At 47.7% G+C, this 27,416-nt stretch overlaps 1 protein-coding gene across 2 annotated transcripts in view; it reads right to left on the minus strand.

Moving 5' to 3' along the window:
* TARBP1 (TAR (HIV-1) RNA binding protein 1) overlaps window positions 1-27,416 on the minus strand; it is an 85,274-nt gene that overhangs the window by 1,981 nt on the left and 55,877 nt on the right. For both annotated transcript variants that reach the window (XM_044386052.3, XM_026504147.4), the window contains exons 21-26: window positions 26,871-26,981; window positions 24,447-24,596; window positions 16,762-16,848; window positions 8,411-8,607; window positions 4,663-4,744; window positions 2,580-2,751 (exon numbers count right to left, since the gene is read on the minus strand). In XM_044386052.3, coding sequence (XP_044241987.2) covers window positions 2,580-2,751; window positions 4,663-4,744; window positions 8,411-8,607; window positions 16,762-16,848; window positions 24,447-24,596; window positions 26,871-26,981 — 799 coding nt within the window. The remainder of the gene's footprint in view (window positions 1-2,579; window positions 2,752-4,662; window positions 4,745-8,410; window positions 8,608-16,761; window positions 16,849-24,446; window positions 24,597-26,870; window positions 26,982-27,416) is intronic.

A 27,416-nucleotide genomic window follows, 5' to 3' on the forward strand; every position in this document is an offset into this window, starting at 1 on the left:
ATTCTAGTTTGGTATGATTTTAGCATTTTTTCTTAGAGGTCCATAAAATAATGGTGTATCTTACAAACAATAGTGTTTTCTTGAAAACAAATATGCACAGTCTTTATCCTAAATTACTTTACATGTACTTGGGAAACTTTCCTAAAATGAACGATATTCTCTGAAGCAGTTATCTCTTAACCAGTGCAGCAAGTACACAGAATGTTATTAACCTGTCTAATGCAGTCTTCTGAGCCTTCCAGGCTTTTCCTCAATGGCTCTACTCCAGACTGTTGACTGAGCCATCAAGGGGCACTTAGTCTACCAGGATGGAGGAGACATGCATATACCAGAACACGGTACTATAGTGAGGGTATGTAATGTCTCGGGGAGGGAGGGATGGACAGAAAGACAGACCCAGGAGGGCTCTGGGAGGAGTCTGCAAACAGTGAGTGTGGAAGGGCAGTGCAGACTGTAGGGAAAGTGTGTGCACAAGCACAGGGCATAGGAGGACAATGACCCGGGCAGCGGCAGAACTCTGGTACAGCTCACAGCATGCTGTGGATGGAACAGGATGGCTCAGACCATAAAAAGATCATGAAAGACTTGTACAGAATGATAAAGAACTTACTCTACAGATAGGAGCCATTAAAGGTCTTAAGAAGGGGGATAACAGTACTGGTTTTGTGTTTTAGGAAAAATCCCTCTTAAAAGTGAGGTGAGGATAAGTTGGGGCCTTTGCACCAGTCCTGGCAAAGACAAAGACGGTCTAAATTAAGGCAAGGCAAGAGCAGAAGCAGCCAGATCCAGGAGGCAGAATCACCCCGATTTGGTAACAGATGAATGCAGCACGGGAGAAAAGAATGACTTCGTGATGATCGAGTGGCACCACTGACAGAAGGGGCTTAGGGAGGAGGCAAGTGTGGGCAGCAAGGGAAATCCAATTTAAGTATGTTGAGTTTAAAGAGTTATGGTGTATCTGGGTGCAAATGTCCAGCAGGCTCAGGAAGGAGCCCAGGCAGAGACAAAGATGGGAAGTTTCATTACATAGCTGGTGGTTTCACGTTGGGGAAATTAAAAATGTTCAGGGACAGCATGCAGGAGGAGGAAACCAGGCCATTACCACACACCAAACAAAACAAACCGAGACCTCCTATAGCTTCTTTCCCACGCAAGTGACACCTGGTTTCCCTGCTCTGCTCTGTGGCCCAACAAAAACCGGCTGCCCACGTATGCTGTCCTCTCCTCCATCTCTGCTCAGCCCGCCCAGCGGGGCTGTCCAACATCTTCTGCCCCCAGATCTCCCTGTTTGAGGTCCTCTGTTTTGGGAAAGCTCTTCCTCCAGATCTAAGCTTGATTACTTTCACTTCACGTGGGTCTCTACTCAATGTCAGCTCCTGAGAAAGGTCTCTTTGATCCTCTGTCACTATCTCTACCCTGCTTTGTTTTCGTGGTACCTTTTCTATGGGAATGAATGTAAGCTGTCTGAGGGCAGGGACTTGGCCTTATGTCTAGCACACAGGAGGCAATCGATAAATCTTGAAGGAATAAATAAACTTAAGGTGATTATGTCTTAAAATGTATTAGTGAACCATCTAGAGTGATTAAAAAAAAATGCATTCCTAGAACTCTCCTCCAGACACACTGAATTAAAATCTAAGGGTGGGACCCAACTTACACAAGTTGTCCAAGGGTTTCTTGAAAACATTAAAATTTTAGAGAACTACAAATATACAGGACAAAGAGGAGAACTCCTTAAGGGGAGTGAGAAGAGTCAGATGGAAGAGGAAAATCAGGATAGCAAGAAGCTAGCAAATTAATGTCTCGTAAAGGGCACGTATGAGAAGAGAAGAGGCCCACTTAGGCTTTATGAAGAAGGAGACAAAGACCATTTCTGATTTTCTGCAAGAATCTTCGGTGGTTCTGGGTCAGGGAGAGCCAGCACGAGAACCAAGGGAGCGGCAGCGGTGAGGCCAATGGAAGACCACTGCTATACAACCTTGAACCTTAGCTGTGGGTTCAAGGATGGGTGGGAGACTTGGTCCTTGGTTTTTCCAGGGGTTACTGGGTTGTGCAGGGGAGGGGACAGGAGGTGAGCAGTCGAAGGAAATGTGGGTCCTTCAGGAAGCCGAAGGGAAGCAGTAAGTGGCACAGAAGGTGGGGAAACAGTAGAAAGAAGGCTGAACAGAGGAGTGAGGTCCAGCCAGACCCACAAAGGACGAGAATCAAGAGCTCTGCTTTATTCCTAAATGGGCTAAGAAAAGAGATTTTATAATCTGATCCTTTTTAAAATCTGTATTTTCGCAGAAATACATAATGGAAGAGCAGTGACTATTAATTAACAACAATATTTCAAAGAAAAGAGAAGTTACTAGCTTTATATACTAAAGCAGATCAGGCTCTCCTTGGCTTTCTCTAGCGAAGCCAAGCAATTAAAAATACCAAAGTTATAGCACATTTTTTTTCACGGTCTTTTCTCTAAGTGGAGGAGGAGCCGACTTCACATCAGTGAAAAGTGGTATGATCAACTGTTCTCAGTAACTGAACCGAGTAAGGCTAACCAAGTCAACAAGGGGGAGAAAAAGAAAACGTTTCTTTACCCACATCCTGCTGAGCCCAGTCACCCGGTTTTAGTTCACAGAGGTGAGTTGGTGAAAGGTACCACTGAAATCCTGCATCTGAAGGAATGTCAGTGAACCTGGTAAATTTACCAATGGCAATCCATTCGTCTTCAACCAGGCCTGAAAGGCGTGGAAGGATGTAAAATATGGTCTGAAAAGAGAATTGTAGAATCTGAATAGTTTCCTCTTAAAAATAACAAAGAAATCCATGGCAACATGTTTCAAGTGCAACTTATTAACTATTATTGATGTATTCTCCCACACCATCACGATGATCATATTACATATGTCCATTTACATCTGGTAGCGACTGTCTATACATATTTCTCATCTTTTCTAAGCCATCAGGGGATTAACTTCAGAAGTGATGGAGGGCAGGCAGATCTTCCACTTGGGTATTTCTCACTGTATGTAATAAACCACTGTGCTCTTGATAAAAGCCACAAGTGTTTTAGGATTAATCAATATTAATGGGCAACATGTAGGTCGGTGCTATTTGTTGAGAACCGAACACCTCCATAAGTGATCGAGTTCAAGCTCCTGATGCCAAATCTTTCCTCTTGTTACCGTTAGACAAATTTGGAATCTGAACTTTGTCTTGACTGTATATTAGCTGTGACATCAGACAAATCACTTAGCCTCTCTTGGCTTCAACCTCCTCATTTGTAAAACGAGGATGAAATCAGGTTAAAGTAGCCCATCGAGGTGTGTGCAGACGGCAGTGTGCCACCACTGGGCACGGTAATTGCTCAGTCATTACATAAGCAGTCCTCTGGCCTTTTCTTTCCTACTAAACGAAACAGAACCAGAAGGTAAGTGATCAAAGGTGAAAAAGTGCATACAAAACAGAAGCACAAGTAACAGGCAATTTAAAAATGAAATGGGAAACGTGTAACGATGTGCACATCTTCACAATGGTTTCTGGAATGAAGGATGGCTTTCTACACGCTGGCACCACGTGACAGCTGCCATGCAATGCTTACTGAATAGGAACCGAGCACAGTCAAATGCGCCAACAAGGCAGTGTTCTCTTGAGCCGTCATGTTACCTCCACGTGCAGCGACGGCTCGTATCATTAACGGAGGAGAAAATACATAGAAGGGGGGACAGTGAGGCGTCGGGGACAGAGATGAAGCAAAGAGGGAAGAAAGGATTTACTCCTGCTGGAGAATGGAACAGAAAGGGCTGACTTAACGCTAGAGACCTATTACGAGTCCTTCAAAAAGGCGCCAAACCAAGCATTCTGGGCGCTGAAGAACAAAGAACAGAGCATGTTAAAGTAACAGAAATCCTGCGTTTCTGCAGTGAAGCCACACAGGTGCACAGGTGCCCAACAAAGTGCATTAATATTCTGTAGTGAGTATCTCACAATATACAGATTGATATTTTTTCAAAAGGCCTGTTTCTGAGTAACCAACCCCCACATCGCATATGTACAACAGCTAAAGTTGCTGTGGAAAGGTCCCAGGCCACATGTTTTAAATTTATTACATTATAGCTGAAAAAGGGGGAAAGTGATACAATTCATACAAATCTTAATAATTTATATATTAATTCACATGCTAATTGTAATAAACATGTTTAGGTTCTTAAAGTTATATGCACGCACTCGGCCATGAGGAGGTGGTGTGTCGCGCGCTGCACAATCTCGTCACCCAGACTTGAAACGTGGCAGGTAACAAAAGGACAGATCTTTTTGCTCTTTCATTAACAATGGCCTTCATTACAACAAAATCTCACCTGCACAAATGCTCTCACTCATTTCCTTTTAATGTCAGAACAGATTTGTTTAGAGCTAAATATTCCCCCTTCCAGGGTTTACAAGCCCGACACTGCCTGGGGAACAGAAAGTGACAATGACCAGCCCGTTTCCACTCCTGACAAGTGAAATGCAAGTCGTCTGCAGGAAGTAACAAAATTAAACGGAGAACTTCACAACATGAAGGTGATGTTGTAAGGGGAAAAAATCCACCTAATTCTAACCCTCCGAGAACTGTGGCCGAAAGGTGGTGCCAGGATTGAAGACACAGTAAAGAATTTACAAATGACACTCCCCGCTCACCTCCAGACAGTAATCCTGAACTGGGTGAAATGTTGCAAAAAAGAAATGCTCCTGGATGCGTTTCCAATTCTTCTTGGCATTCCTAAGGGTGAAAAATACAGTCTGAGGTACGGACAAGTGAGACGACTCTGGTAAGGGGATGGAATCAATTGGATAATCAGAAAGCGGTACTGCAGAATTTAGAATGAAGGGAAAACTTTGTGAATTTTTTCCGAAGATTTATATACCCCTCACCCGATCAACACACTTAAAAACCGACTCTGAATTTGACATTTTGAAATGCAAATCAAAGACAAATAACTGTTTCACAGTCTTAACAAATGGCGACTCAACAGAAGCACAGAAGCGAGCCGTCCAGCAGATGGGGCAGAGGCCCGCGCTCCGTCAGAGGGAATGGGACGCGGCCGTGGCCACACTGGCACCGATGGGGAAACCACAGGCACAGCCTGCGAGACGTGTGGCTTACATGCTTGGGGAAAAAGAAATCTACGAGGGAACTCCGTAAGAAACCTGGGTCAGAGCCTTCACGCCTCCATCCGGCAGTACACGCTTTTCCTTCTCCGAAGATCGACCACACACAGCCCACCGTAGCAGCGGTCCTACACCAAACACATGCAAGCCGAGCGGGCTGTAAGGTCCTACCACACCTGCCAAGTTTTAACAGGCAAAGGCGGTAGGGATAAAATTACAGAACATGACAGGCAGGTTTCAGTTTAAACTCATGATCAACAGCCCAAAAGCAAAGTAGCACTTTCAAGGCATTCTCCTGCAAGACGGTTCTCCTGTGATGGCCGCTGTCCCTTCCTTGCCCCTCGGTGCCCCCCGCCCCGCTGCGGGCCTCTGACGCCGAGCCTCCGAAGCACTGGGGAGAGAAAAGAGCGCTCGTGTCCTGCACCTCCTCCCACCTGCCCTGCCGTCCCCTGGCTGCAGGGGTCTCTGTTCAAGGATGACAACCTGCGTGTGCTCCAGATCCCACTCCCTGGACTGTCCCCTCTCGTTACTGAGCTGCTTCAAAGGGCTGCATGTGTGACTGGACAAAGGAAGCGCCTTCGTCGGCGCGGGGGAGAGAGAGCAAGGGAACAGCGGGCAGCGGTCGGAGGAAAAGCCACTCACAAGAGAAAGCCCTCTGGTGGGAAGAGGGCTAGGGACGGAGAAGGAGATGGTCTGGCCCTGATCTGACTCTGCGCACCGTTCAGCTTCCTAACCGTGAACCCTTATTTAACACAACTAATGGGACCAAAAGAAAAGCCTCCTCCGACAGCACACCCACAACTGTTCCTGCTGCTGCATTTCACAGAGGGGTTTTTGGAGAGAATACTCTACAGCTTGGCTCTACAATTCTCTTCATCGTCCTTTTTTTTTTTTTTTAAAAGATGTGAAATATTTCAAATATTCAAGTCAGGAAATGGACAGCAATGAGCCTATCCCTGCCCTGAACAGATAACATACCGTCCCAAGCACTCCTCACCCTCGCTAATTTGGTGTCGGTCCCACCAGCGGAAGCTGCTGACACGGCTCTCGCTAAATCCAGTGGGCGCTTTTAGGCTCTCGTTTCACGTCCTCAAACCTGCCCGTTTCTCTGCACCCCCCTCCTCTAACACACGATTTCCTCCCCATTTTCTACTATCTGCCTCTGACCTGCTCTTCCTCCTAGAAAAAATGGTAAAAGCAAACCAGGCAAGGTCGTTCCTCAGTTCAAACAACTGACTCACGAGGAGCCGACCCGCCTGGACTCCGGCCTGCCCGCGCCCGCGCTCTCGGCCGCACCAGCCCGGTTCCTGAGCTCTGAGCACGGCTGCACACCCCCGCCTCGGCACCGCCCAGAAGTCACCGTCCCCCACTCCTCGTCTGCTTCCTACCCATTCTTTACAGGGAAACTCACAGATGATGTTACTTAGAACTGAGTGTGCACGTCCACATCACCATCGACTCTTCCACTGGGGTACGTACCACGATTTGTTACTTCATTCGTGTGACCGTTTACTTGCTGTCCCGTCCGCCTGACTGGGAGCCACACGAGGCGGGGCAGCTACCTGGCCTGCCGCTGAGCCCCAGAGCTCGGCCTGCACAAAACGATTGTGCCGAGTATTCGAACAGCAGGGATGGGCTAATGCCAGGGTCCTTTATTTTTACTGGTTATGTCTCCTACCCGGGACTACGAGCTTAAAAAGAAAAAGTTATTTTGTAAAAGGGTGTTTTACTGCTTAATAAAAAACGAGCTGAACCAACTGTTTTTTTAGAAATCAAAACACGGCTACCAAGGAACTTTGAATAGGACTTACCACCAACTAAAACACTGTAACACCACACACTAAATCATGATTTCTTCACAGAGCAAACTCTACACTGACAAATGCCTATTAGCATGTAAAATATATTCAGTTCCCTCACACTCGCTCCACTGAGGGACTGCAGTGTGCACACACCCACCCACCGAGGAGGAACGGGACATTCAGGATTGCCCGGAAAGATCAGGAATTCTAGCTGCTGGAACATACCCGGAAAGGGGGGACTTCTAGGCACTGCTATGTGAACGACTAATTTTAATGACTAGTCTTAGTCGGGACCAGAACTTGAGGTGGCCTTCTACCCACCCAGCCGTGTACAACAGATCAGAGGCGTCCAGCCCCTTCCTTTGCACTTTTGTCCCTCACCTGTAACCTGTCCCATGTCCCCACCTCTCTTCTCCGGTTTTCTCTGTTGTAGCTCCTGTAATTATATTTTAGTATTTATATTTGCTGAATTGAGACTTTTCCTCCTGAACCGCACTCAATCACCTAAATGCCTCTTTTCAACCAAAGTGTCAAAAGTAAAAGCAGGCAGAAGGGCCAGAAGGTAGTTTGAGGCCATGGAAGTCCTCCATCCTGGCCCCACACGAAGCTTCGAAGCTTCGTAATGACTCACAGTCTCATTTACACCGTTAACTTGATGGTCAAGCTGTATGTCGACCCTGTATGTTACTTGTTTTCCAAACACTATTTCATATGCTTAATATGTTGCTTCCAACCATTATCTGTTTGTTTATAAACACTTGTGAGTGCCTTTGAGCTTCTGAAAGACCTTTTATAGTGATTAATAGTGCCTGGGTCTCCGAAGGTCATAAAAATCTGGGCATTGCTGGATAGTGATCATCAATGATGATAATAAAAAACTAAAACAACGACAACTCCCTGAGAGCCGGGGAAATCGGTTCAGACACTGGGAGACTCCCGCCCGCCGCTGTGCGGTGGGAGCAGGGCGTGTGGAGAACGCAGAGCCGTGCAGCCCTCCCCTGCTCCGTCCACACCTCATCACCTTGTCTGCCTGATGGTGAGCATCTGTGCAGGATTTGGCCTGGGAAATAAAGGCAATCTCTTAGAAAAGGAAAAGAAAAAAGCTTCCATCTTTAATGAGTACAACCGAGGGGTTGAGAGCCTGAGGCCAGATCATTCTGCTTCTCAGCACTTCCTTGACAAGAGAGCCCAGTAACAGTCAGCTATATGGAAGACAGATATCTAGAGGGGTGTAAAAGATTATTTATAAAACAAAGGACCAAGGATAAGAAAGCAGAGAAAGGTCGAGACGGAGCTGACCACAGTTAGAACCATATGGAACCACACAGCAAACAGCACACTGCTCACACTCTGCTCTCCGAGCTCTGCCTCGTCCGAGCACGACGGAATGATGAGACACGGATGAGGCCGAGGCCCCTGGTCATCCCCTCTGTGCGCTCTGCTGGAAGGAAGTGAAGGGTACGAGCTCTGCTTACCCTGTTCCAGGCATGTTTTCCACCTGGTTGAGACTGGATTCAATAACAGAAGTCAAAGCATCACATTCGTCAACGTGCAGTGCCTTACACATGCTCCAGATCTTCTTAAGGGCGACTAAGGCATACAGTCGGACACTGAAGTTGGGATGGAAGCACTGTTGCAGCGCAATAATAAGGGCTTGCTTCAGAACTGGTTTCTGGAAGGAAAGGGGGAAATTCTTCACATGTACACATGGACCGTTCCACCAAGTGGATGGAAGATAAAAACGCCACACAGTCCAGCTGCTCTCACTGGCTCTGCGTGAGCGGGGCTCCTCCTTCCTTCTCAGACACGTTAGGTGCTCGGGCATTAGCAATTTCCTCAAGGAAGAAGGATGCTCGCAGCTCTTCCGTTTCTGTCTACGAGGCGGCCGCAGTCCATGTTCCCCGCACGGCGGCGCCCAGTCAAGCGTGGACAGAGTGCCTGCACGCTAACCACCCGGCAACCTCGATGTGCTAACAGCCGCCCCCTGGGCTGCAGACGTCAGAAGGGCTCTCTGAGAGCGCCCCTTCTGGTACACTTCCAAGTGCTTCTAAAGCCGGGACCTCCTGCAGTGCTGTTTTCCTTCTTGTCTTCGTGAACAACTGTTTCCCTCGTGATGCTCTTGGACCCGCAGAGCACAGAGGGGTGGCAGGGAAGATTTAAAAAATGGGGAGAAAAATAATACACGTTTAAACTTCCCTGTAGTCTTTTCCTGTAAATTCATAGACTGTCCCATCTTCACAGCCTGCAGATTTCAGGCAGTGACAGTCCCTGACTTCCAAAACACACAGTTCCACAGACAGCGAAAAGCAAAGGAAGTGACACAGATTAATGTGGAAACCAGATGGACTGAAACTTTTAATATAATACCGGCAGCTACCTCAATGCTCATTCCAAATGGCTCATCTGTAAATGTTCGCGGGGCTGTACCTAGCTCAGAGTCCTACGGCTTCTTCTGACTAAAAACAACCGTGCTCACAGAGACTTTACCAACACGCTGCAGGGCTAACAGTGCATGTCCATCTGCCAGTTTCTTCGAGAAGGACAAAATACACAGATGTCAGTCCTTCATCCAAAATATGGTCAGCATTTATCAAAGCTCGCTGTACTGTCAGCAACACAAGGACACCAGGGGAGACACAGGAATATAGACACACGCGTAACTGTCGCATACTTACGACCACCCCTGCGTGAGAAGCACCTTGAACCAAGGTGCGGAGCCTCGGAACCGCGAATGCGGAGCAAGGTCAAGGGCAGGAGCTAGTCGGACGGGGCCCAACAAAAAAGCTACGTGGAGGAAGAATAATTTTTAAGAGGGGCAAGGAAGGCTGAGGGGCATACCAGATGCAGATCTGAGAAAACCACGAAAATCAGCACAAAGAAAACAGATTTACTTGGCTAGAAGGAAGACAGAAGTGTCAGGGTGGCGAGGGAAAGTGGCAACTTCTGAATGATGCACCATTAAGTACTTACTTGTATTTTACCAAGACAGGTTATCCAGGGTATCCGAAACACCATGAGAAGAGGATTTAAAAATTAAAAAAGAGGAGGTAAAGGGAATATTAACCATTAATTACTAATATTTTACAGTCCTTTACGATGTTATGAGGCACACAGGTGAGAGTACCTAAACGTAAATACTAGCGATAGCATCAGTTACGGACCACAGTTGTCGCTGCTTGTAGTACGCGTGGCTTCAGAAGTGGGTCTTACCGCCCACAAGCTACACATCAGGGGACCGATGTGAAGACAAGGCAAACCAGTGTCAGTAAACGACAGCCAACCCAAACATGACGTGGCTAAAACCAAACTCCTGATTTCTCCCACAACCCAAGGGGTGGGGAAGGGCTCTCGCTCCCCGCCCCTCCCCCTGCCCTGTTCCGTGCCCGTCGCTGACTTCCAGGAAGGATGAGACGGCTCACCTGTGGCGTGCACCTGCTGCCCCTTGGCCTGGAGAGTCCCTGGGGCCGTGTGTGGCTCGCCCACTCATGCTTTCAGGTCCGTGTTCAGGATCCCACCCTTGGGAAGGTCTCCCCTGAACCCACCTACTGAAATAGCCGTCCTGCCCCAGACACCCCATCTCTAACCCCTCATTCCGCATCTTCTTCAAACCCTTTATCACCACCTGGGATGCCTGGGTGGCTCAGTCGGTTTAAGCATCTGGCTTCGGCTCAGGTCATATCTCAGAGTCCTGGGATCAAGTCCCACATCAGGCTCCCTGCTCAGCGGGGAGTCTGCTTCTCCCTCTACCTGCCACTCCCCCTGCTTGTGCGTGCGTGCTGACAAATAAATACAGTCTTAAAAGAAAAAGAAAAACCTGTATCACCACCTGACAGTATAAGGTCTACTTATCATCTCTGCTCACACCAGAATGACGGTGGAGACGGTTTTGTTCACTGCAGAATTCCTAGGACCAGGAACAACCCACTAGGACCCACAACAGGCACAGGACAAATACTGGAGGGAGGAGGAGTGATGATTGGTCCAAAGTACCCCTCCACGGGGCGTGCGGCCAACTACCTGCACTACACAGCCCATCCCCAAGGGCAGAGGCTTCTCTCCAAGGAACAAGCGCTTCCCTTCCTCTGAGCGGCTCATACTGCTCTCCCTGCCCTTCTAAACCTTTCCGCTGAGGCTTTGGAGCCCTCCTCCCAGCATGGTCTCCAACCCCGCACTAACCTTTCTCTCCCACCCTCCTAAGTCACAAGAGGGTCTGCACCCGTTCCAATCCTCAATGTGACATTCGGGTCATCGCTTCCCCACCGTCAGAGAAACAACCATGGGGAACAGGTCTGCCAGAGCCCAGCCCTTGTCACAGAACCTGTAACTATTCTTCTTTCTAAAACCTTAAAAGCAGGTATTCCAACCTTTTTTAAAGTTTTTTGTTTTAGAGAGGGGTGGGGAGGGGCAGAGAAAGAGAGAATCTCAAGCAGACTCACTGCTGAGCGTGGAACCTGACACAGAGCTTGATCTCACAACCCCGAGAGCGTGACCTGAGCCAAAATCAAGAGTGGGACACTCAACCGACTGAGCCACCCAGGCTCCCCCAGGTATTCCAACTTCTAAAGCCCCTATCCTCAGTCCATCTCCTACCCCACCGTTTCCCTCCTGTACTCCTCACAGAGCTTGTCCCGTCACAGGCTCCTTGCTGCTGGACACTGGATAAAGCCCCTGTCTTTCTTGACCTTTCTCTCCTTGAAAACAGTGCTTCCTATGGCCTTTAGGACACCCCATTCTAAAGGCCGCCCCTTCGCCCTCGCATATTCCTTCTCCGTCTCTTCCTTTCCTGTCCCTTGAATGCTGGTGCTGCTCTGGGCTCTTCCGTCGGGCTGCACACACTCCCTGCACTTGCTCCCACAGCTTCAGTCCAGTTAGGGCTCCCCAGCCCGCGAGACACGGCACAGCTCTTTTCTCCTCTCACCTGAAAGGTTACCGCGTTCGCGGCAGGCTCGCACGCCACTGTAGGAAATCACAGAGGTCCCCTGTGCCCCAGCCTGCTTTGTCCAGTGTCCCCTCCTGCTAACATTTGGTAGATCCTGGCACAGCATCCCAACCAGGACACGGTCACGGACACAACCCACTGATGCAATCTGGATTTCCAGATTCCTTGTCCTCAGTTGTGCGTGAGGTGTGTTTGTATTCAGTTCTAGACCATTTATCACACGTGTGGGTTCACAGAGCCAGCATCGCCATCACGAAGCTGAACAGTTCCAACGCTCAAGGCCCCCCTCCTGTTGTCCTTTTATAACCACCCCATCTGCCCACGCTCCTCTCCCCACAGCCACTTTTTATACAACTGGCAGTGTTGTGAAAAATACTTGAATCTTAACCTGTTAGAGGTTAGCTGCGGACACGGAATCTCGTGGCTGGTTGGACAGAAATGGATCTTTACCACAGAATCACTGGAAGCACTGAAGAGAAGGGCTCTTGGCTCGCAGCTGAGCGACCGGGAGCTACACTGCGGAGCCAGGCGACCGCCGTGCAGATCCTCCACCACGCGGGCCTGCCGTGACCTGCACAAGTAGAGCAATGAGCCGGGCCGCCAGACCCCAGCCGACACTGTCCCAGAGGAAACAAAAGCCCCCATGACTCGGCTTGTCAGCAGAGGCCCACTTCTGCTTCCAAATCCCATGCAAGTGCGGACGACCTGAACCCCTGGCTACTCGAGGTTTTCAGAATAGAGGTTTTTGTGTTCTGGGCTCGGCAGAAAGAAGGTGTGGTGAAGCCTGACCCACAGCTCCCCGGATCTTCAGCAGGGGCACCAGAGCACCCCAGTTCACCCACAGTCCCTCCACGCCCCCAAGCAACACTGACGGCAGCGCTCATCGATCCTCCACACCTCCCCTTGAGGTATCGGAGTCGTGGTCCCTAAGCTGATGACCACTTTCAAGTCGTAGTTCCTATTTGGACCTCTTCCTGAGCCCCAGAGCTCTACATGCACCTGCCGCCTCCCAGGCCCTTGGGGTTCGCATGGGTGACAAACCCACAAGTCCACGTACTCCTCACCATCCCCTCGGTCTGTTCTTCCCGCTGCAGGGAAAACTGCCACCAACCCTGGAGGCCCAGGTCACTTCCCTGCTTCCCGCCTTCTTGCCACCAAAGCCATCCACCAAGCCCTGGCGTTCCTTGCTAGCCCACACCTGTCACATCCCTCCCTCTGCCACCTCCCTGCCACGCCACAGTGCAGCTCGTGTGAAAGCACGAAGATCACTGCAGTAGCTTCCCAACAGTTTCCAGTTTCGCCCCCGTCACTAAACCAATCCTACACACGCTGCACTCACAACACCCAAGTCTGATCGCGTCACCCTTCTGCTTACAATTCGGCAGCATCTCCCCCGTGCCCTCGGGATAAAGTCCAAATTCCTCACACACAGAGCATTTATTGTACGTCCACACCACTGTGGGGCTACTTGTCCAGGTTCACACACCAAGTAGGAGGTGGCGCTAAGATCCGACCCTAGGTCTCCTGGTGCTGGGGCTTGTGACTCATGTTCTGTGCTAATAAGCTCCTTGACCTGCTTCACAAAGGCCCTGCTGCACTGGGCCCTGCTCGCTCTGCGGCCTCCCACCAGGTCTCCAGCATCTTCCCGGTCTCAACTGTGCCACGCATCTCTGCATTAGCCTGCTCCCCTGCCCTGTCCTTTAGGTCTCTGCGCTGAACTGGAAGTCCTCTGTGGGCCGAGATTTGGAGGTCACACTGGTGCCCCACGGCCTTCTGCACTTCCCCGACCACATGCCCCCAGACAGAGCTGCGTCCTGCTTCCCTGATCGCCAGGGTCCACGGCAGTGCTTTGTTACAGGAAGCACTAAGATCTTGAATGAATGACACAGAAACCCTGATCCCAAAATCTGATGGGCACAGAGGATGAAAGATGATTCTGAGAGGTGAGAAAGTAACTTCTGTGCTATTTAATCCTTACACAGATCCCGAGAGGGAGGTAGCACCACGTCCAGTTTACATCAGAGGAAAACCGGAGGAATCAAGTCCAAACGCCTACCTTCCCCTTCAAATTTCTCACCGCTCTCCTATAACCTTAATCCTCACTCCATGCTTTACTCAGACTGCCTTAGTCTTTACTAATGTCCGTGTCCTGTTCCTACTCCATCCAGGATACATTTCCTTTAGTTCTCGTGTCCCCTTACTCTCCTCTTGGCTGTGACAGTTTCTCAGCCTTAGCTCGTTTTTGGTGACCTTGTTAGTTTGAGGAGTGGGGATCAGGTCAGGTGGGATCTGGGTGATGTTTTTCTCGTGACTAGACTGGGGTTATGGTGTTGAGGAAGGAAACCACAGAGGCCATTTCCATCACATGCTATCAAGGGCACAGACTGGTATGACTTACCGCTGTCATGGGTGCCCCCTTCCATACTCTGCTCTGTGGAAGGACGTCACCACAGCAGCCCACACTTAAGGACTGGGTGGTTATGCATCCCCTCCTTCCAGCCAGAGTGTCCACATAAATTATTTGGAATTCTGCCCAGGAGGTTTGTTGTCTTTCCCATTGGTTTATTCAATCATTCACTTATATCAGTATAAGCCCATGGATATTTATTTTGTTGGGTTGCGATCCAATATTACTATACTGTGTTGCTTGTTTCAGCTTTAACCAGTGGGAGGTCTCTCGGTGGCTCCTGTGCCCCTCGGAAGATCCGTCCCACGTCCCCGTGTGTGTAAAGCACTTCTTTATTCTATATACCTTGTGTAGTTTCTGCCCCAGTTCTAGAATCGGCTGTTTTCTCCAAGAAGCCCTGGTTCCTTTTATGAGAGAATGGTGTTAGAAACCAAGGTCTGGGAGCTAGGTATAGATTACTTGTAAGTGCAAAGAAAAAAAAAATCCAGGATAATGCTCAACAGGGAATACAGTCCTTTTATGAACCTTATCCTCAGATATACTGGCACTGCCTGTAACTACTGGCCTTGGCCAAGACTGAGATACACACTGTTTGGGACTGAACACCAGTAATGCCATCTCCTATTTGCTAACGAGGTTTGGACACACTGAACAAGATGACAGGACAATACACAACCATGAGCACACTAAAGAAGGGTGTTTTCCCCTCTGCCTTCAATCTCCATAGAACATTTAGCGTTCCGCCCTCTGTCCTGTTTGGCGGTAGTTTTGAATCTTCTCTGACAGACCTCTACAAGTGCAAATATTTCCATACTTTGAGGAAAATGGAAAGTCTTGAGTGACTGTCTCCAAGAAGTCTTTAAACAGAAACATATTTGTCAGGTAACAACAGGCTTTGCAGCAGAGAGTGTGAAGGACGTGGACACAGACTAACAGAGTACACTAGTCTGCTCTTTGCTGTAGATATCTCCATTTAGATCTTTTCTCAGAACATACTGACATTGAGATTCTTCTATTCCACTAATCAGCATTCCTTCTTTTGGATGCTTTGAAAATAAAAAAATAAATCTAAAATATGTTATATACAGTGAGTATAAACAGGGCTGAATGGGAAAATAACCTGTTATTGGGGTGCCTGGGTGGCTCAGTCAGTTAAGAGTCTGACTCTTGATTTTGGCTCAGGTCATGATCTCAGGGTCATGGGATCAGCCCCACATCGGGTTCCACGCCGAGTGTGGAGCCTGCTTGGGATTCTCTCTCCCCCATACTCCCAGCATGCCCATGCTCGCTTGCTCTCTCCAATAACTAACTAACCAACTACCTGTTATTTATTCCAGATCTAGTAGAAGCATCTTCTAAGATGAATTCATCTTCAGAACTTGTCTGAGCAGTTCTTGAGCTCTTTCGGCCACCCTGATGACAGTTCCTTGTCTACCTTGCCTCTCTTGGTAGATGGCAAGCAAATCTCTTTCCTGCACATATTTAAGATAGGAAGGTAACACGTGATGTTACCTGATGCTAGAGCTTGCCTGATTTCGGCAGAAGCTGTGAACACAAGTTTTCAGGGAGCTGTAACTCACACACTGCCATCTGGCTGACAGACGCTGGAAGGCACCCCGCAATTTCAAGATCTGAGGATTTTAGGAGCCAAATTGTGGTGGGGAAAAAGATCTTGGTCTTAGAATTCATGAAATAGCTTAACAACTAAATTTGATTATTACCACTGTTTAAAGACAAGAACACTTGGAGAAAATTCTAGGAAACCTCTTCTCCCCTGTATTTTTCTTTTACTTTTACCACCAAACAACGCTTCTTATTCTATACATTCAGGTCTCTCCCAGAGTTCACAGCTCAGAGCACTCTTCCCTGTAAACTCAGTAATGAAGAATCTTGCTCTAAATCTCACTGGCAGGTTTTCCTGAGTTCTTAACTGCTTTGCCAAAGTGATTAACCAGAATTAGCTACGATCTCTACTTTGTGGGGTAAACCACTAGGGAGTCTGCTCGAAGCTGGAGAAAGACGAGAGAACGGGCCTCACACTCCAAACAATGACCCATGGCACATCAGCCTTCAATTACCCAACAGCTCTTAATACTCAGACTGGAAGCGTCTTTGCACGAGCACACGTTCAATAGCCACGTCAGTCAAGGAGCAGTGAAGTGCAATAAAGGAAGTCTGACTTAAGTCTCTTACACAAATACTTGTACAAAGTTAAGCCTCTCTCACTAGACATCGCCCATCAGTCTGTGTACAGATTTCGGATGTGCTCAGGCATACGTGCCTCGGTGCGTACGTGTGCACGCACGTGACACCCGCCTGTGGATTTGTGTCTAAGTACGTGTGCACAGTAGGCGAGTAGTGGGAGGGAAGAGGAGAAGTGGCAAAAATCACAGGAAATACTCCACATTTTAAAAAAAATTAGTACAAACACACACAATTCCATTTTGTAGATTTAAACTCCTCTTGCCATTTAAACTCACCTTTTCGGGAATATTTTGAGTGATGATGTCCAAATGTGACAAAACGGATAAAAATGTACAAATGCTTGTTTTAAGGTTCTCTTCACCCTGGAAAAAAAGTCAGATAAATTAAACAGTCACTCAAGGCCTATTGTGACGCTGTGGGGCCCAGGACGGAAGACACAGGAGGGAAGTCACTTCCTGCAGCCAAACACCAACGCAACACCCAGCACACACCACGAGGTGGGATGAATTTAACTGTGGAGTAAGTGGTACAGCGGAGGGGGCACTCACCTCGGAGGAGGCACGGGCAGCCCAGGGGAGCAGGAAGGAAAGAGAACAGGTGAAAAGGGAGTAAGAAGAACAAGTCCGAGGTGACAGGAAGACAGCGACAGGCTCCAAAGTTAGGACCTTGCAGACGACTTTAGAGCCAAGGACGGAAAGCCATGTAAGTGGTTCACCTGGGATGCAGAAACCTTCCCAGTTACAGGAATTTGGAAGGACACATCATTCTAATGATAATAAACTGATGGACCCCAGATAGGAAAGGAAAGATTACAGACACTAACGTCCAGAAACTGCTCCAAAGGCAGATCAGATGATTTATTCAGCTACTGAATGTCTTCTACATGCCAGAAATCGGGGAAAACAGAATTAGATAAGGTTCCTGCTCTCAAGGAGCTTAGTCCAGTGGGTTGGAAGGACAAAAAATCACACAAAAAATTAAAATTCCAATTATAACAAGCACTATTTACATGCTACAAAAACCTCTAATAAGGGGATCCAAACCATTCTTCCTTTAAGAAATGACACAAAGGACATGTGGGCTGAGATCTAAAGGAAGAGAGACAGCTCTGTAGATGAAGAGGAAAAAGGCCATTTCAGGTAGGGGGCACAGCACGTGCAAATGGCCTGAGAGCCAGAGGGCATGTGAGGAGTGTGAAGGCTCAGAAAAGGTCAGAGTGCCGCTGTAGCATCTGTGCCTCCCGGGGCCCCGGCTTCCCTGTGCTCATGCCCTCGTGCAGGTCCCTCCCACCTCACGAAACTAGGTCTCGCCATCTGCTTCGGCCCGTGAGACATGAGCAAGCAGGATGCGACCAGATGCTGGGGAAACACATGCACACCATGACATGTTGTCCTGAGCTGCTCCTCCTGCTGATCCTGAGCCACCCAGACAGAGGTCCAGCCGCCCTGCCAGCCACATGCAGACAGAGCCAGGCCACCACAGCTCCTCCCCCCACTGCAGCCAAGGTGACCAACATGGAAACCGCAGCCCCAGCAGGCACCACGTGGAGCAGAACCGCCTGGCCAGGCCCACACAACCTAGAAACATGAAAAACATTAGAACACCGTTTTCTGACTCATGCGTTCTGGATTGTTCTAGCAACAGAGAGCAGAGCCCGTGAGTAGGATGAACGTGCCAATGGGGAACATGGCGCAGAGGGGCTGGAGAGGGAGGACGGCGCGCCATCACCTACGACCTGCAGACCGTTCTGAAGACTCCTGGTCTTTATTCTGAGAGCAACGTTTGAGGCGAGTGGATAACCTGACCACATTTTCATTCTGAAAACCCCGCTCTGGCTTCCACGTGGAGAATGGACTGAGGCAGAAGCGAGGGTGGATGCCGGCGGCCCGAGAGGGAAGCCCTGCAAGTGGGTGGCAGAGGCTCAACCAAGACAGACGGCAGAGGCAGGACAGAGTAACTGAGAAACCCTGGGACGCAGGGTCCGCAGGAGCTGGTCACGAGTCACGTGAAGCACGGAAGGCATCAAGGTGTCTGGTGCGTGCGACTGTAAGGAAGACGGTACTGTTCACCACGGGCGGGTAGACCACGTCTGGGCAAACAAGAAGGCACTTGGTGTTAGACGTCCGCCTTCTGCATGGTCTACAAACATTCAAGGAGAAGGTCTGGAGCAGGGTCGGCCAGCTTCTTCTGGAAAGGACCAAACAGTAACTACGCGCGTGGCTCTGCAAGCCGTACAGGCTCCGCGGCAACCACTGAGCACTGTCCTGAGGCACAAACAGGGCCACACACAGCACGGCAGCAAGCGGGCAAGGCTGCTCTAAAACCACGGGGCCCAGCTTTGCTGTAGTTTGCCGGCTCCTGATGTAGCACGTGGGGGAAGATGTCCGGAACGGAAATAGCAGTCAGTGAGCCAGTGCCTCAGAGAAGTGAGTCCTGACTATACAACGAGGAGAAATGGAGGGGCCCGAGGCCTTGCCTTGAGAAGCACTGACACCTACTAGCTGCTGGGGAAGGACAAGGCTGGAAAGGACACAGAAAAGAGGGAACAGAGGGACAAGAAGAACCCGGAAAGCGTGTCACTGCCCCGAGACCAAGGAGGCCATGGAGAGCATGGATGGGCCGAGAGAAGACAGCAGGCTGACGGCGGACTCCGGAGCGGGTCCTCCGCGAAGTGACAGCGCTGGACCGCTGGGTGGGTGGGAGGATGTGGAAAACCTCCTGCAGGAGGTCTGACTATGACGCGGGACACAGGGCAGGGGTGGGACGTGCAGTGCAAACACCCATCAACAGCGCAGGAGACGTGAGCACATGGAAAGCAATGGAAACACTGGTTAAGGAGGAGACACGGGGTCCGGAAGACGACTGAAAGCACAAGCCTCCTAAGAAAGCAGGACGTCAGAGGAGCCAGAGAACAGGCAGAAGAATGCTCTCCAACGGAAGACCCAGGGCCTCCGTGATACAAGACGGGAAGAGTCTCGGACGGATACGGACACAGGCAGATGATGTATGCCAGCCGTGGAGACAGTAAAGGTGTTCCTATGTGAGGACTTCTGTTTTCCTTAAAAAATAAAAGCTGAGGTCATCTGCTTCCAATGAAGGGAGAAATGGGTGTAGTGAATGTTTGCCGTCTTTTGGGTAATTATCCTGAACCCCCTCCCAAGTTCAGGGAATTCTCCCACCTTAGAGGTCTGCGGGGAGCTGAAGATGCCAGGCGCGTTCCTTTTCCCAGCCTCTCTGCCGCTGAAGAGAAGGTGCCGACACTTAGATCCAGAGGCATCTACCCCGAATCGCAAACTCTTAACCCAGAGAGGCAAAGCCCCCAGGGATGGCAGGTGTACTGTGGGTTAAGGTGGTGCACTCCCCCCCCACCGTGGGGTAAAGCAGCATCCCCACTGGACCAGCTCCACGGCAGGGCTGTCGCTGCAGCTCTTTGGAGCCGCTGAACCTCCTTGTTCTTGTTTTCCAAGCCTGATTCTGTAGCTCTCTGGGCATTCTGCACACCTCCTAATTCCGTGCTCCTCCTCCCTGCTTGTTTCAAGAATCCCGTTCTGATTCAATCAAAGTTGTCTTATTTGCTTACAAGGAATACCCCTGACTGGTGTGCACACAAAGAGATCTGAAGACAATACACAAGGTCTGAAAGCTCTTTAGGAAGAGAGAGAGACTGAGCTAAGTAGAAAAACTTCACAGAAGAGCCAGCATTACTGGGGACACGGGCAAGTCAGGACGTCTTAGGAGGACACCAGAGCTGACCTGCTGTTCCCGAGACTTTCTGAGGCGGCACTCCCCCGCTGGAGAGCAGACAAAACAGACGACTGAATGAAGCAACAGATAGGAGAAGGAATTCGAGGGAAAATGACAGAGTATTTTTCTTAATTCTGTGGACATGAGGAGGGGAAGGGGAAGCCAGGTGAGGAATCTTGGAACACTGAAAAGAACACAGCTTTGGGAGTGACACAGATATTTCAATTAAAGCTTTGTCATTTCTTACTGGTGTGACACATCGCTTCCTCTCTCTGAACGTCAACGTCTTCATAAGTAAATAAAAAAACAAAAACCGCCCGACCTAGCCTTCAGGATTACTGTGAGGCTGCCGGAGCCACTGCCTTATGGGACGGCCAGGTTTCAAGTGAGGAGACTGGGAGAAAGGATGATAGGAAGGAGCAGCGTCTGGGCAAGACGCTCTCCTCAGTTCAGCCGCGTGGTCATGTGAGAGAGCCTGGCAGGTGGCCGGCGGGGGTTCCCGAAGCAAGGGGAGTGCAGAAAGAGAAGCACCGGGGCTACCTGGTTCTTGATTTCATACTGACAGAGATGTGAGTTTATTCCAACAATATAGACAGGGGCATTCTTGTATATATCTCTTCTCTTTATCATTAAAATTTTTCTTACTTCAGTACAGCTGACACATAAATGTTGCATTAGTTTTAGGGACCATAGTTTGTGGTGATGCAACAAGTTTATACGTTATACTTTGCTCACCACGAGTGTAGGATGATTCTTCGGATAAAACCCAGCGTGAGGGCTGGGAGAAGGAAAGGGAACATGTGAGAGGGACGGGGAAGCATCGAACTGACGGGGAGGGGCATGAAGCGCACCCCGCAGTGTGCATCGCGTCAGCTGCCAGCGTGAAACGTCAGAAGACCAAGAAAAAGGCGAGTGTAGCTGCGATGAAATCCTCACCATCGCTGACCACAGTGGTTTAAGAAAAGCGCAAGAGGAAGGCAAAGATCACTCATCTCAAAGTTTAATACGGGCACACCTCGGAAATACGGCACGCTTGGTTCTGGGCCGTCCCAACAGCGAGTATCAAAAGTGAGTCAAACAAAGGAACTGTTGAAAAGGAAAAACAAAGCTGGGGGCATCACGTTGCCGGATTTCAAGCTGTACTACAAAGCTGTGACCACAAAGACAGCATGGTACCGGCACAAACACACACACACATAGACCAATGGAACAGAACAGAGAATCCAGAAATGGACCCTCGGCTCTTTGGGCAACTAATCTTTGACAAAACAGGAAAAAACATCCAGTGGAAAAAAGACAGTCTCTTCAATAAATGGTGCTGGGAAAATTGGACAGCTACATGCAAAAGAATGAAACTTGACCACTCTCTCACACCATACACAAAGGTTAACTCCAAATGGATGAAAGACCTCGATGTGAGACAGGAATCCATCAAAATCATGCAGGAGAACATAGGCAGCAACCTCTCTGACATCGGCCACAGCAACTTTTTTCACGACACATCTTCAAAGGCAAGAGAAACAAAAGATAAAATGAACTTGTGGGACTTCATCAAGATAAAAAGCTTTGCACAGCCAAGGAAACAGTCAAAAAAACTAAGAGGCAGCCCACGGAATGGGAGAAGATATTTGCAAATGACACTACAGATAAAAGACTGGTATCCAAGATCTACAAAGAACTTCTCAAACTCAATACATGAGAAACAAATGATCAAGTCAAAAAATGGGCAGAAGATATGAACAGACACTTTTCCAATGATGACATACAAATGGCTAACAGACACATGAAAAAATGTTCAAAACCATTAGCCATCAGGGAAATTCAAATCAAAACCACATTGAGATACCACCTTACGCCAGCTAGAATGGCAAAAATTGACAAGGCAGGAAACAACAAATGTTGGAAAGGATGTGGAGAAAGGGGATCCCTCTTACACTGTTGGTGGGAATGCAAGTTGGTACAGCCACTTTGGAAAACAGTGTGGAGGTCCCTTAAAGAGTTAAAAATTGAGCTACCCTATGACCCAGCCATTGCACTACTGGGTATTTACCCCAAAGATACAGACGTAGTGAAGAGAAGGGCCATATGCACCCCAATGTTCATAGCAGCTCTGTCCACAATAGCTAAATTGTGGAAGGAGCCGAGATACCCTTCAACACATGACTGGATAAAGAAGATGTGGTCCATATATACAATGGAATATTACTCAGCCATCAAAAGAATGATTTCTCAACATTTGCAGCAACATGTATGGGACTGGAGGAGATTATGCTAAGCGAAATAAGTCAAGCAGAGAAAGACAATTATCCTATGGTTTCACTCATTTATGGAACATAAGAAGTAGGAAGATTGGTAGGAGAAGAAAGGGAAGAAGAAAGGGGGGGGGTAAACAGAAGGGGGAATGAACCATGGGAGACTATGGACTCTGGGAAACAAACTGAGGGCTTCAGAGGGGAGGGGGGTGGGGGAATGGGATAGGCTGGTGATGGGTAGTAAGGAGGACACGTATTGCATGGTGCACTGGGTGTTATACGCAAGTAATGAATCATGGAACTTTACATCAAAAACTGGGATGTACTATATGGTGACTAACATAATATAATAAAAAATTATTATAAAAAAAGTGAGTCAAACAGCTCTTTTGGTTTTCTGATGGACGTAAAAGTGACATTTACTAGACTATAGGAGGCTAGTAATTGTACAATAACGTTATGCCTCAAAGTACAACGTGCATACGTTAACGAATACCGTATCGCTGGGAAACGCTAACCATCACCTGAGCGTTTGACAAATCCTAATCACTGATCATAGATCACCGTAACAAATGCAATAATGAAAACGTTTGAAATATTGTGAGAACAGAGCCACGTAGTGAGCAACTGCTGTTGGAAAAATGGCACCAACAGACTTGCCTGACACACGGCTGCTCCGGACCTCCCACTGGTCAAGAACGCAGTGTCTACGGAACGCAGTAAGCAAACCACCATCAAATGCGGTGGTGGCACTAAGACAATGGCTGGACAGAGGAAATACCAACAGAAGAGTAGAGAATTGAGAGTAAGTCCCCAAAAGAAAATACAAATAAGGACACAAGGACAGGTGTGACAAACACAACAATTTCTTCCAATGAAACAGGAAGGCAGACATTCAAAAAGAGATATTTCGAGGAAGGAAGGCATTTCCATTTTCACACCAAGCAAAAGGCAAGGTCGTTTATGTGAAAAAAGGGGAAGGATGTGTTTGGGAGCCAACAGAAAACATTCAGGGCAAGTATGCAGAATTCATGTTTAGAAACAGGTTATCATTTGTGAGGAAGCTGCAGCTGTGAACCCTATCACTTATCTGTGCCTTAACAACGATTTTCAAAATATAATAAAAGTCGGGGGGGTATTAGGGGTGCAGATGAAGGTAGAGACGAAGTAAGAATGGTTCTTCGCTGGTGATCGGGACTCCCTTCGAGTCTCTCTCCTGTGCTTGTTTGAAATTTCCTTACTAAAAAACTCTCTGAAATGTAAAGATTGCATTTAATTCGTCATCATTCTTAAAACAAGGACATTGCTTGGTAAAAAAGGATAGAGAAGGCACTCTTTTCTTCTTTTTATTTTATTTTTGAGAGAGAGTGCACGCACACGCACAGGGAGGGGCAGAGGGAGAGAGAAAGAATCCCAAGCTGACTCTGCGCTGAGGGCAGAGCCTGACATGGTGCTTGATATCAGGATCATGACCTGAGCTGAAATCAGGAGTCAGACGCTTCATCGACGGAACCGCCCAGGCACCCCTCTTACTTTTTTTTTTTTTTTTAAGATTTTATTTATTTATTCAACAGAGATACAGACAGCCAGCGAGAGAGGGAACACAAGCAGGGGGAGTGGGAGAGAAAGAAGCAGGCTCATAGTGGAAGAGCCTGATGTGGGGCTCGATCCCATAACACCGGGATCACGCCCTGAGCCGAAGGCAGAGGCTTAACCGCTGTGCCACCCAGGCGCCCCACCCCCTCTTACTTCTTAATAACATAAGCCTTTCTATCTTCACTTTTTTGGAATAGAGACTGATAATGCAAGATGAATGCCAGGGATTTCTGTCCTTTCAATTAACTCAGATCTCGCAAAACAGAACTTAAGAAGTCAATACATTGGAACAGGACAAGTGACAATCAAAAAGCAACTATTAAAATCTTTTTTAATCCCAAAAATTATGAAAAATTTCTTTTACTTACATAAGAAAAACAATCCCAGAACTTCAGGAGAAATTGAGGAAATTTATGAAGAATCAATATAATAATCCATTCTATAAAATATTTTATGGATGCTTGATTATTGATGAAACCAGCCTGGAAAATCTTGTCAATAATTCTATTCAAAAAATTCTGAGAAAAATAAAGTTCATAAATTAAACTGTTAGGTTAGGGTTATTAATTGTTTTGTCTTATTGAGATACAATTGACATACAACATTGTGTAAGTTTAAGGTGTCCGTCCTGTCGATCTGATAAATTCACGTATCACATACGATGACCAGCAGAGCATCCCCTCTAGCATATCAAAAAATGATTTCTTTTTTATGGTGGGAACAATGAAGATCTAGTCTTGTAGCAACTTTTGAAAATAGTTATTAATTGTAACTTAAAAAACAGTCACCATTAAAAAGAAACAAACAAAATTTTTGTTTTGTGGATTTTTTTTTTTTTTTTAAGGAAACTCCACACCCAGCATGGAGCTTGAACTCACAACCCTGAGATCCAGAGTCACCTGCTCTACTCACTGAGCCGGCCAGGTGCCCCCAGAACAGCTTAAAGTTTTAATGTAAGTAATTATCGGCTCTACAACTCTCTGAACAACCCTAAAATCTGTTTACTGAGATATAATGATGAGGTACTGAGTACTTTACCTGGACATCAATTCTATAAGGAAGGTTATTACTCTGTATTTTTACAGAGAGAAGATTCAGAAAAGTTAAGTATTTTCCTCAAAACCTAGTAGGTGGCAGAATTCAGATGGAAACAAACATTTGCCAAAACGTCATGGGCTTAAACTTGGAACAAGAAGGACTGATGCCTAAGTCAGCAGGAGACAAACGAGGCCCAGGACAAGCAGGTCGGGGTCCCCTTGCTTCTCTCTGCGGACTGCTTGTCGCCCGCCCGTACACCCTCCAGGACCTGGAGCTCCCACGTCTGTCCCCCTCGCCCCCGGCTTCTCTTCAAAACTTCCAGCTGGGTAACTGAACATATCCAAGAAGCAGGTAAAAATACATACATAGATCTACTCATATAAGATATAAAAACACGTATTTTGTATACTATTTTAAAGAACAATCTATCTTCTTAATTTCTAACTGGCAGAAGAGAGCAGAGCAGCTTGGAGGCCCCAAGACAGCGCTGTAAAAGGCAGCACGGACTCAGGGAGACCCGGTTTTTAATTCCAGCCCCACTACCACTCGCCAGGTTATGTTACAGGCAAGCCCCCATCTCGGGAGCTGCGGTGCCCCGCCGGACAAAATAGGAAGACTCATGCCTGCCTTGAAAGACCGTGAGGAAGGTGAAACGCAACCACCAGATACAGCAATTTAAAATTCTCAACAGTGGCCGCTCCGACAGAGACATGCCATGCTCGTCTTCACAACAAGCCCGCTGGCTCCTACATGCCCGGTCCCCCCGCCCCCGACAAACACGACCCTCTCCCTGGGGGCCTCTCCATTCCAAGACAAAACACGCTCTCACATTTTAGAGTTTAAGTGTAATATGTACAGTATTTTAAAAATCAAATAACATGAAGAGGCATGTGATGAAAATCAGCAGCCCCCAGAAAGAACGCTTTTAGCCATTTCATGTTACATTTATCCAAACAACTAATTTGAATATATTTCTATACTTAGTTACTGAAATGTTTCTTTCTTACAGATATAAGGCCTCACAAAATTGTATTAAAAAAAGAGTTTGATATGCTTTTAAAATTCTCTGAAACATTTAAAGGAGTTTAGGAGGGAAGGACAACAAGAAACTCTGAAGTCGGAGGGAAATGTTTGTATTTGAAAATGCTTTTTAAGATGGTGTGAAATATACCATAACTTTCACATAATCATCTATTTTCTTACCAGGAATATTAAGCAAACACTATTAGAGAAATCAGACAGAGTCCATTCACCTGCTCCTTGCCTCCTCAGGGAAAAAAAAAGGAACTCTGGGCAAAGACTGTGTTGTAAGAGATGGAGAATTCGGCCTTGGCTCAGCTGGTTTATACAATTATGGAATTCATGAAATTAAGGGGGCAGAATCAGCCCCAGGAAATGACAATCTCACCCAAAACAAGAGCACGCCACAATAACTCAGGTGTGTCTGTTTTCTAATTGGATGGCACCCCAGACATTAAACAGTTAAAATCTTACTTATGTTAAAGAATGAAAAAAAAAGAAAAAACATACTAAATGGTGCCGTGTAAACCAGTTTCCAATTTACTTCCTCAACACCTAATTGCCTTAGGATTCTTTCTACTGAAAAAACGCTCCTGAATAACTTCAATTTTAAGAGCCAAAGTATACATTTTAAGCAGATTGCTTTCTCAATTTTAAGACTGCACCTGCCAGTCTCTACTGGTTTTTTCCATGTGGAAACACGATGCTTTGCGGGACCCGCAGTCAGCTCTTACCTGGTCGAAGCTGGGGAAGAGCACGAGCAGTGTCTGCCATATCCGGTTCTTCAGCCGGTGCTGCTGCGAGTTCACGTAGTGCCGGGTCCTGCACTTGGACACCAGGTCATCCTGGGGCGGGAGAGAAGTGGCAGCGAATTACCTCCTGCATCTGTGACCCATGAAAACAAAGCCAACGACAACTGCAAATCTGAAAGCTTCAGGCGGAGTACAGGAGCTTATCACCCTCCCAAAGGCAGAGAGGAGGGTAAGAAAGACACGTTCTTAGGAGCATTTTGTTTCCTTTCAAAACAATGGATTCAGCTGCTTTTGTTTGCTTTTAAAATTAGAATATGAACCACGGAACTGTATTCAGTACAAAAAGGATTTGGAAGTATCCGTCTCTATCTTTGTAGCCACTTTAGGTGGAGACACAGAGTCACCGGGGTGAGGAGATGAGAAATGGGACATATTTTGCGATGCGCTAAGACAGGCACTTCTCATCTGCTGCCCCTGCATCCTGTGCCATCAGAGACGAACCCCACTAAGGCAGGAGCGCAGGAAACA

This window comes from Ursus arctos, unplaced genomic scaffold (assembly GCF_023065955.2).
Source record: "Ursus arctos isolate Adak ecotype North America unplaced genomic scaffold, UrsArc2.0 scaffold_7, whole genome shotgun sequence".
Lineage (NCBI taxonomy): Eukaryota > Metazoa > Chordata > Mammalia > Carnivora > Ursidae > Ursus > Ursus arctos.